The sequence below is a fragment of the Haemaphysalis longicornis genome, unplaced genomic scaffold (genome assembly GCF_048455015.1).
Source record: "Haemaphysalis longicornis isolate Haplotype H1 unplaced genomic scaffold, Haemaphysalis longicornis Haplotype H1 scaffold_2, whole genome shotgun sequence".
In the NCBI taxonomy this organism is placed as follows: domain Eukaryota; kingdom Metazoa; phylum Arthropoda; class Arachnida; order Ixodida; family Ixodidae; genus Haemaphysalis; species Haemaphysalis longicornis.
In genome coordinates this window covers 128,434,993-128,452,143 of record NW_027526295.1, presented here as the reverse complement: position 1 = coordinate 128,452,143, position 17,151 = coordinate 128,434,993, and the positions used below count along the sequence as shown (strand labels likewise).

Sequence of the window (17,151 nt, the reverse complement as noted above, 5' to 3'; positions counted from 1 at the left end):
CGCAGGTGGTGGCCGAAGTGAATCATTTGGAATGTTTATAATTTTTAGGGGCGTGAATAACCTATATACAACTATTTACGTGTGAATAACTGTGTGCCTGAGCAATAACAGAAAAACTTTAAGCAGCAGCAGGACTGTATACCACCAGTTGTTTGCACTTCACTGTAGGGCCTCGAACTCCGAGTTTAACTGTTCTATGCTTCGGGGGTACCCAAACCACAGGGTCAACGATTGCCGGCACACTACATAGAACAGTTCCTGCTACAGTGTTTTACCCTCGTAATTCGAACGCGATCCTGCACCCGAAATCGGCTATTCGCTTTGGGGACTCATTATTCTCAAGCCTAAATTCAAAGGTCCAGACCCATATTTCGCCGGGAGCTGCCTAGCTCGACTACTCCGACAAGATCACTTTATTTTTTGCAAAGTTCGGCCTTGGGAACACTCCTCCCGCTTCAAGCGCACGCTAAGGGGAGCGCCATACAGTTGTCACTCACAGTCATATGCCAAAGATTTAATTATGCGCCACCGCTTATCTACCAAAATTGGTGAAAACGAACAAGCACCCGGCAGTTAGTACACACGCCGGCAAAGGCTGAAGGGGTTCAGGCACTACACAACACAACCCTCAACCGGCGGCAGCATTATGAAAAAGGAGAACGGTAGACGACTGTCGCCTCCGCGGCGAGGAAGAGGTCCGTTTAGTGCAAGGGCTCGGGTCAATGTCCTTCGAGCACGTGAGGATGGATAACTAACGCCCTTTGCTCGAGCTCCATCAAATTCCCTGGGTTCGAAGGAAGCCGTTCGAGTCGCGGCGGTCTCGTACACTAGCCTGGTTGGATCTCTTTTCAGACTGAGTGACCCCGCGAAACGTCTAGAGAAGTCCTCCAAACGTAGGACAGCGCCAACTGGAGGTTAAGGCAACGCTGGTGAAACTGTGGACCTGGGGGTTGACCCAGTTTCTGCCGGTTTTGCTAAGTTTTGGCAGGCTAGGCTAACAGTTGAGTGGGGAGACGACGTTTGGATGTTTTTTACAGGGCCGTTCTAATCGCTCCCGGATAATACCAAACGAGGAAGTAGTTCAGAGGCGGTAGACATCCCACCACTAACGACGGAAGTAAAGAACGCTTTGAAAGAAATGCAAGGGGAAAAAGCGCCGGGTGAGGATCAGACAACAGCAGACCTCTTGAAAAATGCGGGCAAATTGTACTAGAGAAACTGGCAAACCCGTATACGCGATGCCTAATGACCGCGAGTGTACCGGAGTATTGGAAGAACGCGAACATCACGATAATCCTCAAGAAAGTTTGCATGAAGAACTTGAAAAATTGCAGACTCATCAGCTTACGGCCAGCCTTGTACGAAGTATTCACCAGGGTAATCGCTAAGATGATTTCTCCCACCTTGAATTTCAGTCAACCTAATGAACAAGCAGGGTTTAGTAATGGCTATTCAACCTTCGATAATATTCACACGATCAACCAGGTGATAAAGAAATGCGCGGAGTACGAGCAACTCCTATATATAGCCTTCATAAATTATGAGAAAGCATTTGACTCGGTCGAAACCTCGGCAATCATTCAGGAATTTCGGAATGAGAGTGTAGGCGAGCATTACGTAAGATTACTAGAGAATACCTACAACGGGTTTACAGCTACCGCAGTCCTCCTTAAGTAGAGCAGTAAACTACCTATAAGGAACGGCGTCAGACAAGAAGACATCGTTTTAATGCTATTCACAGCATGTTTAGAATAGGTATTCAGAACATTGCATTGGAAACAGGTGGGCGTAAGGATCGATGGAGAATGCCTCAGTAACCTCAGATTTGCTGACGACATTGCCTTGTTATGCACATCAGGAGCCGAATTGCAAAGCACAGTACCGCACTAGGCAAGCAGAGCATAAATGTGGGCCTGAAAATAACTAAAGTAATGCTCAATAGCCTCGGGAGAGCACAATGGTTTGAGATAGGTTTCCAGGCCAGGCAGTGGAATTGGAAAGTGAATATACCTACTTAGACCAAGTAGTCACCCCAGATCCCAACCATGAGGCAGTGATAGTTACATATAATCGGTTGGAGTGCATTCGGCAGGCATTCTCTAATAATGAATGGAAGCCTAACGTTGTCGCTGCAGAAGAAAGTGGATAACAGCTGCATCCTACAGCTACTCACCTACGGTGCAGAAATTTCGAGGCAACTAAATGATTTCAACATAAATTAAAGACGAATCAGCGAGCGATGGAACGTAAGAATATAGGTGTAATCTTAAGGGACAAGAAGAGAGCGGAGTGGTTCAGGGAACAAACTCGCGTTTAGGGAATTTTAGTATAAATGAAGAAGAACTGGGTGTAGGCAGCATATGTAATGCCAAGGCAAGATAACCGTTGCTCATTAAGGGCAACATATTGGATCCCTAGAGAAGGCAATCATGGCACGGGAGCGGCAGAACGTTAGGTGGGCAAATGGTCCCAGTTAGCACAGGACCAGGATAAATGGAGATCTATGGGAGAGGTCTTGCCCTGCAGTGGGCGTACACATGCTGATGATGATACGCATACACGTCGTGTGGTCCCACTCGAGCCGGCGCGAAAGCCTTCTTCACTGTTAGAACAACCTATTGGCGGTGGTGAGCCTTTTTGAAGCAGCCCAGTTTCTTTTCTTGGTGCGTTTTGCCAACGCCACTGAAACAAGCTCACGCTTAAAAAGCTCCGCTCTTACAATACGAACATACTTCCCAGCGTGGATGGGGTGCCAACAACGCTGCCGTTTGGAAGCATTTCATTTCATTTATCCCCATTGTTCCCGCACAGCCCGGATTGAAGGCGAAAGATATCGCAGATATCCCTACAACGGTCGCCTTCAGAGGTTTTCTAGACCTGTTAGTTGACCAACCCCGAGTAACAATCATAAAGGGTCATCCGGCTCATCGATTTTATAAAGATGAGTGGAGGTGCTACGTATAACAGTAAATTAGCCTTCTACGAGTTCTGCGCTTTGGCCAACGTGAACAGTACTCCCTCACACTGCGCCAACGAGTCTTGTCATACTAACGCGAGCCATGGATTAACGTTACGTCGTCGGGGAAGCTCAAAAATATTCACGTCGTTTCTGACCGCTTCTCTTTGCCTTCTCTGACGCCTTCTGCGCCTCATGCGGGTTAATTGTCGAGATGTGCATTGGCATTGGAAAGCCAAAATTTTGTGTGACCTGCGGGAAGGAGTAAAATGCAGCTGACGTATTGTTTTATTTCCAAAACGTGGACAACGGACGCTTACATTGACTATCTCACCAGTCTCAAAGGGCTGTACAGTGCTTTTCAAAACGAATTTGTTGATGGCATTAGCTTTCAGGTTTCTCCACACGCTGAATGAAACAACTTGGTTACGCAATGACTAAACATCGGGAAAAGTGTTTTTCCAAAACGAACCACGCCCGGCAGGCGACCAGCGGAGAGGCTCGGTTCTCCAAGTCACGCCATTTGAATTCCTTGAAGTCACGCCATTTGAAAGTTTCGCTTCTGTTTAGTCTCTAGTGCAGTCCGACTGATACCGTCGGAGTGGACTCAGGGGACATCAGAAGCTGGTGTTTTGAAACATTGTCAGTTTGGGAAACATTTTGTTTGTAACAAGTTGCCCTGTGTCATCATAGAACATACACCGGTGAACTTCACATGACGACCACAGCATAAAAGAAAAAAAGGACACACGTAATGGAAGATGCGCTACTAGCAACTCTGAAAAGTTTAATGAATAAAGACAACGTATAAATACCCCTCCCAAATCGTTTAAAACCCTAGTGCGCGTGCGTGTCTAATCAATTCATACAACTGTTTTTCGGATCCTCTCTGTCTATATTTTCTGCAACGAGACTGACTGAGCACTGACGCATTCACCCTCGAGGCCCGAAACCATACAAAAAGCCTCACAGCTTTCCCTTGTCACTATGTACCGGGATTTTAGGAGCCCCTTCGTTTTGTAAAATCTGTAACGCATTTGCACTTTGCACAGTGCTGGGCCAGATTGCCCCAAACAGCTGTCTGCTGACACAGCGCACGATGCTCCTTCTACCTCTCATTGATACATTGCCCTGATTGCAGTATGTGTGCCTAATTGCAAGTAAGCGGGACCTTGTATACAATGCAACAGAACACTTCACAAACTTGCGCATGCGGGCAACACCACAGCCAATATATCAACTAGTGCCATTTTTCTTGGTCTCCAAAGCTTTAGCTAGAGGTTGCACATCCTTTCAAACTTATCTAGAGCAGAACAAAATACCTGTGCATCATGTCTGCCCCCTATATGTTTCAAAAAATGGGACATACCATGAATATACGGTATCACCACCGCCCGTCTATCTGTTCTTTCACACGTCACCTGTTTTCCACAAACAACAACGAACATGAGCGTTCTTGCGACAGAACCGATCAAAGATGCCCGATTTATTGAGGTGAATTCCTCTTTGTGTTATGAAATAGTTACATTTATAAGACAAGCTGTTCATGCTTGGTGCACACATGCCCTCGGCCCGCGGAAGGAAGCTATTACCCTGTAACTTGCTCTGGTTGCGCCTCCTCTTTAAGTCTTGAACGGATCCCTGGATACGTTAGAGCAACTAATTGTAAAGTTTCTTCTTAAAAGCTGCACGGAACGTTAAGTTTATGAAAAAAAAAAATAGCGTAAAGACGGCAGGGTCGCACCATGAAGGCGTCGAACCAGTGCGGTTTGGTATGTTGCGTGCAAGCTGAGCAAAATCTTGCTCTTGAAAGAATTGTATTGCGAGATTTGACGACAAAATTTCAATGGCGTCTATGCGATTTTAATTTCAAACATTACGAAATGGCAATATTTTTAGCGCATTCGTGCGTCAATAGAGTACACGCTGCGAGTTTTAAAGGGACAATTTTAAAGAGTACATGCTCACTACCACAAATGAACAGGCAGCAGTTAAAAGACGTCGAAACGGACCGGTTTGCCAAATACGGCCTTGAAACATTTTACGGCGCAATTTTAAGCGCGAATGCACTTTATAAGCGACCCCAAACCATCCACCGCCGGCGGCGGCGGCGGCGTCCGCAGTGCTCCTCTATATTTAAAAAAGAAACAGCATTCGGCGCCAGGTTTCGATCCGAGGACTTTGCGGCCGCAGCGCGACGCTCTACCGACTAAGCCACGGACGCTACGCTGATATCAGTGTGAGTAACGCGCCTTATATCTTTAACGCATTCAAACTACGTCGTCAGCGGCGTGCGTTGGCGACTCAGCGGCGTTATAGCGGCTTGATAACTGCGTGGTGTACACGTGATACTACAAACCCGATGGAAGAGATGGAAGAGAAGGCGGCGAGGCGGTGGGCTGCGGGGGCCGAGCGCAAGCGCCGCAAGCGGGCCGACAACCGTGCATTCGCACTTTCACATTCTCCCCCTTGGGGAAATGCGGGGGAATTTTTTTGATTATATCGGCTTCATTTTTAATGCCAAAAACAATGCTCGTAACAATAACAGCGATCCGCACAGCACGTGAGATGAAACCAATCAAAACATCTATTACAAAATTTGTTCCAAGGTAACACGTCAATGAAATACAGTCTTTTCTGCCCAGGTATGCGGTTTTAAAACACGCATTGAAATATATATTGTTACGTTTATACACTATATGCCGCCACCATTTAAACTTCCGAAAGTTTAATGCCAAACAAAACACTTTCACCAATACCTGTAAATCTTCTTTGGGGTTGATTGATTCATTGTAGAGTTTAACGCTCCTACGTAACGCATGCATTGATTCGTGCCGACGTGGATGGCTCTGAATTAATTCTGACCACCTGCGGATTCTTTGTGGTTACCCCACCAAATAAAACGCTTTCGTAGGTATGAGCAAGAGAATAGGCTGCATAAGAAACTTGGTTCTCAGTTCCTCTAGCACTAAACAGCAGTGTTCAAGCTTGAAAGGTTCTCGTATATATTGTAGTTTTCTTTTGTTGCGCAGGAAATTCAAATTTTTTTCGGCAGCTTCTTTGTTCACCAAAAAATATAAAGCATAAATTAGGGTGTTTCACGGTGCATCGGGCGTGAATTCATGCTCAAAACAAATCACCTTTCTGTTGGACGCTTCCCGCCAAAAATATATCTATACGGGCATGCGCCAGCATACGTACATGCTACAAACTACGGTATTTCACCTAGAAACCAACAGTAACGGCAAAGTTAAAGCATTCCCTTAGATGAGAGCGATTCAGCAAGAAAAAAAGTGTGGTTGATTCCTTTGTCATTGGAATCGGGTCAACATAAAGTGAAATGTGCAGAGAAATCTGCTGCTGAACATGATTTGGGGGTCGGGGGCTGTCGAGGTGGCATGTTTGGTTAGCAACATCCTGCTGGCGGCTCGCTTCGGAAAAGCTGTAGTGGTGTTATTTACGTGACGGATAGGACTTCAGTGAAATCTGGGTGTATGCCAGCATTAACTACTTCCCTGTTAAGTGATAAAATGCGATCACGGGCCACCCTAAGCATAACGCAGTGATGATAATGAGGATACATGGTTGCTATCGGTTTCCCTATTGTAACAGGGTGATGACATGTCATGTTACCAAAAAGGACTAATATACGGATGTTGTATACTGTTCGTTTAATACTAGCTCTCCTTAGGGCAGGCACAAAAACTTATTTGGTAGAAAATATTTTTTTCCTGTTACAGGTGGTAAGTGTCGTAGGCAATATTGCCCTCTCTCCTTTTCGGCCACCAGCATTATAATCTTGTTTTCGTCGCCTCGACAGCATTGAAGTAAACTTCCTCTGTCCTACACTAATTCCTTGGGCTTCTGAGTGGTAGTGTCATTGGAAACCATTTCTCCCGATTTTTCTGGCTAAAATTTATCCCGAGGTCAGTGGATTCCTGCCCGCTAATATTTAAGAGACGTTGTATATCGGTCTGGTTATCAGGTAAAAGTACAATGTTGTCTGCGTATAACATTCCCGGAATACGCTGTTGTACCACTTCGCCTTGCAGCATATACATCAGGTTGATCCCTAATTTAATTTCCTACAGTTTCTTTTCTAACCGTGCCGTGCAAACTAAAAACAGTGTCGGGCTCAAAGGGCATCCCTATTTCAGACCCCTGTGGGTGTTGACCTGCGGGGCGAATTTATGTCCTTCCCTTCGCTTCCACTTATTATATTTACACGTTGTTTAAGGAACTGTATCAACTCGTCGCCTAGTCCCTGGAGTTGCATTCTCCACAGCAGTTCTCTGTTTACGTTGCCATATGCCCCTTTAATGTCCAAGAACATAATCCATAATGGTCTACTCTGTGCTTTCGGAATTTCAATGAATTGCGTTATTACGAACAAACTATCATTTAATCGCCTGCCTGGTCCAAATCCATTCTGCAGTTCCCCGAGGTTTTCATTTTCTTCCATGCATGCTTGATGTTATGATTTTATCGCCTGAATTACGAATCTATACACCACTGACGTTACTGTAAGGGGTCTGTAAGAATCAGTACTGCCTCTTTAATACGAAAGGTTGTTTCCACGGGAGAAGACCACGGGAGAAGACCCTTTACAGGCCACTTGCTTCGTTGTACTGGCGTCACTTCTGTGACAAATATGACGTCATGGAAATCTTTGTGTAGCCCGGACTAAGACACTTTCATGTTAGAACAAGCAATTATGACATAGTTAAAGCATTCCCTTGTTTGACAGCGGCGGTTATGTTCCAGCGGAATAATGGTTGCAGGCTAGTCAGCTGAGACATGGCAGATTTGGGGAGTTGTATACGGTGATAATTTCTCAGTAATTAGGGATACTTTAGAAAGGCTCAAAACTGCTCAATAATTACACCAGGTGACAGAGAATGCATTGTAGAATATATTAATGAGAGTTTTAAATCAGGCCGTATATCTGCATGGCTATCCCAGGATTGTAGCGGATCGACGGGGCCTATTGTCGATTTCGGCGCATTTTAGCTCCGATATTGTGTTGTCATGCCAGACTGACTCATCATTGAAAAAACTATCGCACCAACAAATCTACAAGGAACAGAAAAAGAGGTGACCCAAAAAGACTATACATGAAGGGCACGTTTGTTTCCTCACCACCAGTTTGAAAGTGCTTCACTTTCCCATGGTGTTATGATAATTTTAAAGTGAAGTGCAAGAATGGATCCACATGTCCGGATAAAACACGTGAAGAAACGTCACGATAACGCCCCCACCACGTGACAACGGCTGACATGGTGTAGCGTGATTCTAAAAGCAAACTAATGAAACAGCAGGGAGAACAAAACATTCATTTTCAACTCTTCATGTAATCACGCTAGCACTGCCCGGATAAATTCTGAACGACTCTCGTTAACTCCGTACATCATATAACGTTGAGGCCCTTATATAAGTTGAATTTATGCTTTCCGCACTTAGTTACCTATTGGCCGTTACAATGGGCATTCCTTTCAACAACCGTTCAATACATTTGCAGTAAGAGTAGATGCTTGTCTGCGACGGTGACCGCCTCGGTAACTGTTTATGTTTGTGCAGTTACGGTGATCACACAAAATATGCAATCAAGAAGTAATGAAAAAGACAAGATCCTTTGGCTCCAAGACACTTAGCAAACTTGACGTTGTGTAAAGACGGGAAATGATGACTTGAGTATCACAGAACTCAGAAATGATGTACACCGGTGACCTAGAAGCACATTGCAACCTCCCTCATCACAATATATCAGTGATCATGCAAGGATAAATCAATTGTAGAAAATCACTTACAATTCGAACCTCGTTTGGGTGTTGGCACTTCTAGCATAAGCTACGCCAAAAGCTGGGAGGGGTTGTGTACTTGAGCCATATTGCCTGGGTTGTGACTAAGGCCCCTCATCGCAGAGCCCTCGCCGGACGTTTGACAGACCAAAAAGCGCCCGTGGACACAACGAAGGGGCTTAAGTTGTGGCTGATGTCAAAAATGGCCTTCGGGTCTTTATTACTGATGTGACTGCCGGTGGACAGTAGCAGGGCTTGGGAGTGTCGTGCCTGCAAATTTAGAGTGACGTGTGGAGCCGGCTTTGGGGGTCGCAGCGCTGACGCGTTGGCGACCCGCTGATAAGTTAGGGATAAAGACAGCAAAACAAATCTGTCGAATCGCAAGAAGGCGGAAGTGACCGCCAGCAACACGGGTTGCAAGCAACAGACTCTGCCCTTCTCAACACACACACACACACGCACACACACACACACACACACACACACACACACACACACACACACACACACACACACACACACACACACACACACTCACGCACACGCACACACAAACACAGACACACACACACAAACACACACACGCAGACGCACACGCACACACACGCATACGCACACGCACACACGCACGCAGAGAGAGAGAGAGAGAGACAGAGAGGAATAAAAGGCGACGGGATGAACAGCGGCGTCTCAATTGCTGGTCGCTTCACTCAAAGAGGCTCTACAGCCATGACCACCTTTGTCCAGCTAAACAACAAATTTGGCCCGCCAGGTAGACATCGTCTAATTGGTCACTTTTCAGTAGGCATGAACCCCTGCGACCACCGCTTTCTACGTAGACAGGCAAATTTTGGAGTTTTCATTTCGGGACTTCGTTTTAGCACTCTTCACCATACAATGGGCCGCTACCAATTACTGCAGAAAACTCTCTGCTTCTGCCGCCTCACCATGACGAGTGAATCCTTTATGCTGAGTTGAAGTATCTCGCGGTTTTTCTCATCAACTCTTCCGGTGGGCAACGAGATAGCCGGCCAGTTATTCTCAGCGTGGCGATATGTCGGCACTCGAATGAGTATCAAAAAAAGAATGATGTTAGAGAGAATGAAAAACAACGATCTGTGGCGTCCCGCGCGCTTAGCTTACCTAAGGGTGTCATTCCTTTTGGGATATCCCCGCTCCGCAATTATCCTCACTGAGGCGCGTCGTTCTAGGTAAGCTCTCAGGCAGGCATTCAGGGAAGACATTGAGGTGTATCGGCCCGTCCAGGGGTTATGCTTCTTTTTTAACAAGCGCCGTAGCCGTCATACCAGCTAGGGAGCGCGGCGACGGCCAGACATAGTCGGGAAGGTAGGGGGTAAACCCCTGTTAGTTCTGTCCCCTGGCTATGCCAATGATGTCACTGGCCGCCTTTCGGATATGACGTTACTTCTGGTCACTGCCTCCCACTCCGCACTCGTACTGCCTCAGGCATTACGGAAGTGAGCCGTATTCTGGGCCGTGAGCCAACTTTATCTAGGTATATTGGTGTCGCAAAGCGAAAAATTAATACTAAATTCAGGCAGAAATGAACGAAGGAATGATTGTAAAAAACAGACTTTTGTGCGATGTTCAAACCACCTAAGAGGCCATTTACGTCGCCATGGCGGGTGTGATGGTCCCCGTTATCTAGTCCATTTTTGATGAAATGCGTGCGTGTGCGTGGGTTTTGTTTGTACTAGGGCAGATGTCATGAGTGCGTGTTTCCCGAGCCCAAAAGGAAGCTCTTGAGCCGAGATGGGACTCCCTAGCGCGTCCACGCAGGCTAACGTCCGGATAGACCTTGACAAATCAGAAAAATCCGAAGGCAATTCGCAACTATGCACGCAGTGCCCAAACGTGACAGCTGCACATATTGTTCCCAACTAGGGTCAGGTTGAAGACGAATTTGGAATTTCTGTTACAAATGACCAAGCCACAGGTAGTCACTTGAACCTAATTGTGGTTTTGTAGCACCATGAGCGACTGAATATTTCCTACGACAGGCTCCGCATCAGGGAATCATCCGCTGTTGACACAATGCTTCTCGAACGTCGAGCTATTCCTACACGTTTGGTGCCTGGCTCTTCTCTGAGTTGCTGCTTTCACGAAAGCCCTGTGTCCGCTGGGCTGTTTCCGTCTGGTATGTGTTGGGTGGTTACGAAGGGCTGAGTCATTCCAGCGCCCATCTCCGGCAGTGTGAACCCTGAAAGAATGCGTCAAAAGCACACCCAAAGAGGGATCATTCCAAGTAACGTTAGAGCATTTCGCCAAAGGCAAAGTAATCTCCACCGAGGCAACCCGTAATCCTAGCGGGGCTTCTCACGTGGGCCGCCCTCCCGCAATCTGCTCGCCGGCATTGACGCTTAAAGGAGCCATTAAGAGAAAATACAACTTCGTGTAATTTGAAAAAACTAGGATTCAGTATCTCACACAGCGTCATTACAGCCCCAAAAGATGTTTTTTTAACGAAAACAAAGCAAGAAGTACTTAAAAACGTTTAAATTTTGCGCCACAGTGACGTGGTGTGAGCAAGAATGACGCCTTAGGGGCCAACAATAAAACATAATTTTCAGCGCGTTAACTGCACGTTAGCATTCAAGGGATGCGGTCAAATGGAACTAGAGGCTCCATTACTGATGTCCAGTCATGTGTCGCCGCGACAGGTCAGTTAGGCGGCCGCCAATCGCACAAACAAGGTTCCGTGGCGTCGTAGAAAAGTTGTGGGAAATTACGCAGGGGGTCGCGACTGCTTCACACGTTTTCTTTAATATCTCCGTTATTTATTCGAAGATTGCGATATGATTGGTATCATTGTTATCGGGACTAAGCGGTCTTTCTAATAAACCTAGCTTGTATTTTGTCTTCCTGGCTCCTTTAAGCACGGAGGCGTGCGGCGCGGTCCCGTGATAGGCCACGCGGGGAGGGAGGGGCTTGATTTTATCTTCCGTGTGAATCCCCCGAAAGGACAAGGCGTGTGTTCTTGCAAAAAATACGTCATAAGCTGCGCGTAAAACTGCAAAAAGTCTGCACTGATATTAGTAATATTGAAACAGCAAAAATACACTTTCCATCTAATTGATGGTATCAATTATGCAACTGATGCGGAAAAGAAGGCTCAGCGGTTCAATTGGAATTTTCAGTCTTTATTCTGACAACTGACGGCACTGAATCGAAGTTCCAGTTTGCAACAATTTCACTCAAAAAAATTATGCAACTTAAGCTAAAGAGGGAGTGGCCTCACTTCTGCAAAGGTTAAAATAAATTCATCCCTCATTCCTGGCCGAATTTCTAACCATGCTGTTTTAAAAAAAATTGCCGATATTTGTCGCCCCTTGCCTAGTAATGCCATTCAGAATTTCCATTTATTCAGGTGAAATTCCTTCTTATTCCAAGTACAGTAACACAGTTCTCATATATACAAGCGGTGAGAAAACAATGACTAGTGAATACCGACCTATGTTCTAACGTTCCAATATGTAAGATATTGGACCAGGTAATGTATGTAAACTCAATCGATCATTTTTCAAAGTACACTTTTCCCACGCACATGTATTTATATACGGCTACTCATGCGACACACCTTACCTAGAATTTGGTGAACAGTGGTCATCCGGTATCGATTACATAATTCTAGACTTCCAGAACCCTTTTCATTACGTCTCTCGAATATGTTTTTTTTTAAATCTGGGTATCCTAAAAATACAGACCCATCTTTTGAAATGATTAGGAACGTCTGTTCCTCGGCGAAACAATGTGTTGAACTTGACGAAGCAATTACATAATATGAGAATGTGTAATGGGGTGTCTCGCAAGGGCCAGATTTCGTTCCCCTTTCTTTTCCTGGTGCACATCAATATTCTTGCCGAGGTTGTTTTCAGCACTGTTAAATTGTAGGCAGAATATTGTTGTAAATCGAGTTAAAACAGGTTCAGCAGATTCAAATGTATGGCAAAAAGATGTTGATTTTTACATTTTCGTGAAATGACCTGTAACGTTTCAAAATAGGGCATAGTTGCGCTCACTAGCGAAAGAAAACCCATATACACTAGTTATGCTTTGGGTAGTATGAAATTATCCTTCACCTCTGAATACAAACTTCTTAAGGAACTTACAAATGACCTCTCTTGGAACGATCCTGTAGATTACTTCATTTTAACGGCAAAGCATTCGGCTAACTTATTCACGCGTAATTTTTGGCCAGCTCCGGTTGAACTCGAAGGAACCTTGTACATTGGTAACGCTCACCCGATACTGGAATACAGCTGTTTTCCGTGGGATTCCCACACGAAACATAAACGCCTGAGCGTAATAAACACGGGCCTTTAAGTATGTACCAGGAGATTACGACTTTAAGAAAAGATTTACATCTATTGTATAAAAGTTTGCTCGTGCATAACTTAAAACCGGGCGTGCGTATTTGCGATTGTGTCTTTTTTTAAGTATATATCAAAACACGGCAGACATTTGTAGGGAAAAATACTTTAGTCTACCAACCTACGCCTTTTTTTGATCAGATCACTCATTAAAAATACCGAACTACCTGTCTACAAGTACCAGTTTTGAATACGCATTCATTTCAAGAAGTATCAACTGCTGGAAGAGTCTTCCGGATGTTGTGGTCGCCACGACTTCATTGTTATTTACTACCAAAGTAATAAAATGGGATAGTTGTTCTGACATGATGGTGTATCTTCTGACATGAGGTGGTCTGGGGAGGTGTCGTGTGTCTTTTTCTGTTATTCTTGTCCTTTTAGTAGCATTTTTTGTAATCATGTTACTTTTTTAATTTACAGCGTGTTGTGTTTAAATATCTGAGTTTCGTGCTTTGCACGATGGCTGCGCTCTAAAAAACATATTTTGCTTTTTGATTCTCCATATTTACCGCTATTTTTAGGTTCGTATTTATATTCCTGCTATCAATTGCTTACACGCTTTCTACCAAAATTATAGTTAGCCGCATAGAAGACAGCCTTGATTTTGGCCAACCTAACGAGCAGGCTGGGTTTACGAAAGGGTACTCAACCACTGGTCACATCCATTTCCTCAACCAATTTATAGAAAATTGCGCCGAGCACACTAAACTCTTTTACATGTTTGTGGTTGGCGGGAGAGGGAAAGGTTAGGAAACGCACTGAGGATATTTGAGCTCGGCAGGGAGCTCACCTGTATACAACGCAGTTCAGGGGAAGTGAAGTAAAGGGGGAGTGACAGGATAAAGTGGAGAGAAACCCTTTTTTCATGGCATTTATGGATTATGAGAAAGCTTTCAATTCCGTACTCTCAGCAGCCGTATAAGAAGCCCTAAAAGACCAGGGAATACAGGAAACCTACATAATACTTTTAAGACACATATAAAGAATGTACGGGCCGGATTACCCTCCCCAGGCAAAGTAATCGATTTCCGATGCGGAAGCGGGTAAGGCTAAGAGATACTACCTCTCCAAAGCTATCAGAGCTTGTCTGGAGGGGGTAATTATAAAGCTTGACTATGAAAACATAGGATTAAGGATAAACGGAGAATACGTGAGCCATTTGCGATTTGCAGACGACATGGTATTACTGAGTGCGACTGCAGAACATCTGCAAACAATGCGTGAGGAACTACAATCACAACGCATGGCCGTGGAGCGCAAAATAAATATGAAATCTATAGTAAGGAGGAATAAACATGCCGGAAACGTCCTCTCAGCTTAGGAAACGGAAGGCTAGAAGGAATACAAAAATACAACTACCTCGGACGGATGGTTAGTGCTGACTCCAAACACGAGAGGGAAATCCGGCGCAGAATAGGTATAGGCAGGGGAGCACTCGGCAAGCGCTCCTAAATAATGGAAAGTTAGTTAGTTCTGTCACTCAAAAGAAACATCTACAAGTGCATAATGCCGGTGATCACATACGCAGCTGAAAGTTGGGTCTTTACTACACAACTAGAAAGCAAACTCCGGTCGGCTCAACCAGCCGTGGAGTGAACAATGGTAGGTAGAAAACTCAGGGGCAAGAAACTTGCTACCTCTATGAGAGATAGAATTAGAATTAACGATATCACAAATACAATAAATAAAAGACATGCACTTGGGCTGGCCCTGTAGTGAGCCGAACCTACAACTGGTGGAATAAGGATAACAGAATGGATACCAAGAGATGGGTATAGAAGAAGGGCAAAGGCAATAATACGATAGAGGAACGAAATACGTAACTTCGGGGGTCACCTGGGGAATCCAGAAGCACAAGACAGGAGAGGTTGGAGTTCAATAAGAGAGCCCTTCGTCCTGCAGTGAACCTGACTAGGCAGATGATGTGATGATGATGATGATGATTGATATTGGCATTTTACTCGATGACAATATAATTACGCCTAATTTTCTGGTCACATAAATGACTGTGACACAGCTATGAATCTCGTAATTCTTTTACTAGGGTCATGTACTAATCAAATTTCTGGAGCACATGAGTGCACGTACCACTGAGGACACACTTTAAATATCTACTTGCGTCATACCATGTTAACTCTTTAACTATTATCATCTACTTCCACTTCTCTACATCTTCCCTCTAAAATAATGCTGGCTAAGAGTGGTGCAGCCAACCGAATAAATAGATATAAATAAACGATGTCGCGAGTGGCCCAACAGATGAAAAAACCTGATTCTGTTTAATTTATACGAAAGCAAAACGAATTCACAAGTCAGCGCATCAAATTTATCTTAAAACCATTTAAACAGGAAGTTTCAGAAAATGTAATTCAAGTAATTACTATTTATAAAGCGCTGAGGTGTTCCGGTATTCGTTCCTGGTCTTTACACTATTTCTACTGAATAAAATATGAATGACGTCACCTAAAATTGCAGAGTTATTGAAATTTGCAGCTTCACTTTTGTCACATAAACAAAAAATGCCTTTGACAGCTTGAGCATGCTTCATCGCTGTCTTGTGTCCCCTCTTCCTCGCCGTTGTGTTGTTAAACGCTGTTTTTTAGGATGGACAAATGCCAACTAGCCCAGCTGTCGATTCTGTTGAAATTAAAGCGCAATAACGTAGAGTATTGTAGAAGGTCCGCAGCGTGTACTGGCTGCCAAGGATTACTAAATAGTTTTGCGACTCGCCTATTACAGTTTCCAACTTTTACTGAACTGTTTCTGAGCCACGTAAAACACAGTTTTGTTCCGTAGCCTTCGCATATTGACGCAGCGGTAAAGAACTTGCCGGGAACTGCGGGGTTGCAGCGCAGTTCAAGAGAAAGAGCACCAGCGTGGCAGGCTTTCGGAATCGAACTGCCCGTGCCGTGCTGACCACCAAGCACGCGCAGCTCGTTTCTTTATTTTTCTCTTCTTGCATAGGCGGCGCCAAGGCGCCGACTAAGACCGGCTAAAAAGTGCTCTCACTGCCCGCCTGCATCCAGAGCACTGGGCCGATAACCTTCCTGTAGTGCTTCTTGGCCTGCGCGCCGTCCTTCGTCGGGACCTCGGCTGATGAACTGGCGAACTTGTCTATGGCGCACCCCTGCGGCTTCCTGGTGACTCGTTCGTCCGTTCGGCCTCCTCGCCCCAGCCACTTGAGCACCTCCAATGCCTAGAGGACTGCATGCAGCACCTGCGACCGGTGGCGCCTCCGTCTTCTGATTCCCACATCTTTGTGAATCCCGACCTTGCGTCTTCGTAACAGGTTTTCTTCAGGCGAGACGCTGTAAAGGCGCCTCCTACCTACGATGGGCCGTACCTTGTCCTTAACAAGGCGAAGAATTCTGGCATCATCCTGCTGAATGGCCACGAAGAAGTCGCCTCGTTGGACCACCTCAAACCGGCCTACCTCGAGACGCCACCGAACGAACTCCGCTAAGGCATCGCAGGCCTAAACACCCTAATCCTCGCCACCAACACCAACGCCCACCTGCCTCGCCGTCGCGTGAAGTTAGACATTCTGTCTGGGCGGGGGGCACTGTAGCGCCCCTGCACCGGCGCTCTTTGCCGGCGACTTGGCACCACCTACAAAAGACGAGGAGAATAAAGAAACGAGCTGCGAGTGCTTGGTGGTCAGCATGGCACGGGAAGTTCGATTCCCAAAGCCTTCCACGCTGATGCTCTTTCTCTTGCGTAGTCGGGATCGATATAACGAAAGCTTTCGACACCGTCACTCACGAGCCAGTACTCGAAAAAGCAAAACGCAACAAATTAGGACCCAGAACTATCCAGTATCTTAGTGATTTTCTCACTAATCGGCTCGTCAAAATCAAAGTAGAAGACCACATCAGTAGTGCCCGCAAACTTACAGCAGGAGTTCCCCAAGGAGCTATACTTTCTCCAACTCTCTTTACCTTGGCCATAAGCAATCTTCCACCCCTTCTGAATGATTTACCGACTAAAACGTTCCATTTATGGCGAT

At 45.5% G+C, this 17,151-nt stretch overlaps 1 protein-coding gene across 1 annotated transcript in view; it reads left to right on the top strand.

Moving 5' to 3' along the window:
- LOC144168282 (uncharacterized) overlaps nucleotides 1-16,608 on the top strand; it is a 103,285-nt gene extending 86,677 nt beyond the window's left edge. The window contains exon 3 of the mRNA XM_077697295.1: nucleotides 16,435-16,608. Coding sequence (XP_077553421.1) covers nucleotides 16,435-16,608 — 174 coding nt within the window. The remainder of the gene's footprint in view (nucleotides 1-16,434) is intronic.
- The last annotated feature ends 543 nt before the right edge of the window (nucleotides 16,609-17,151 follow it).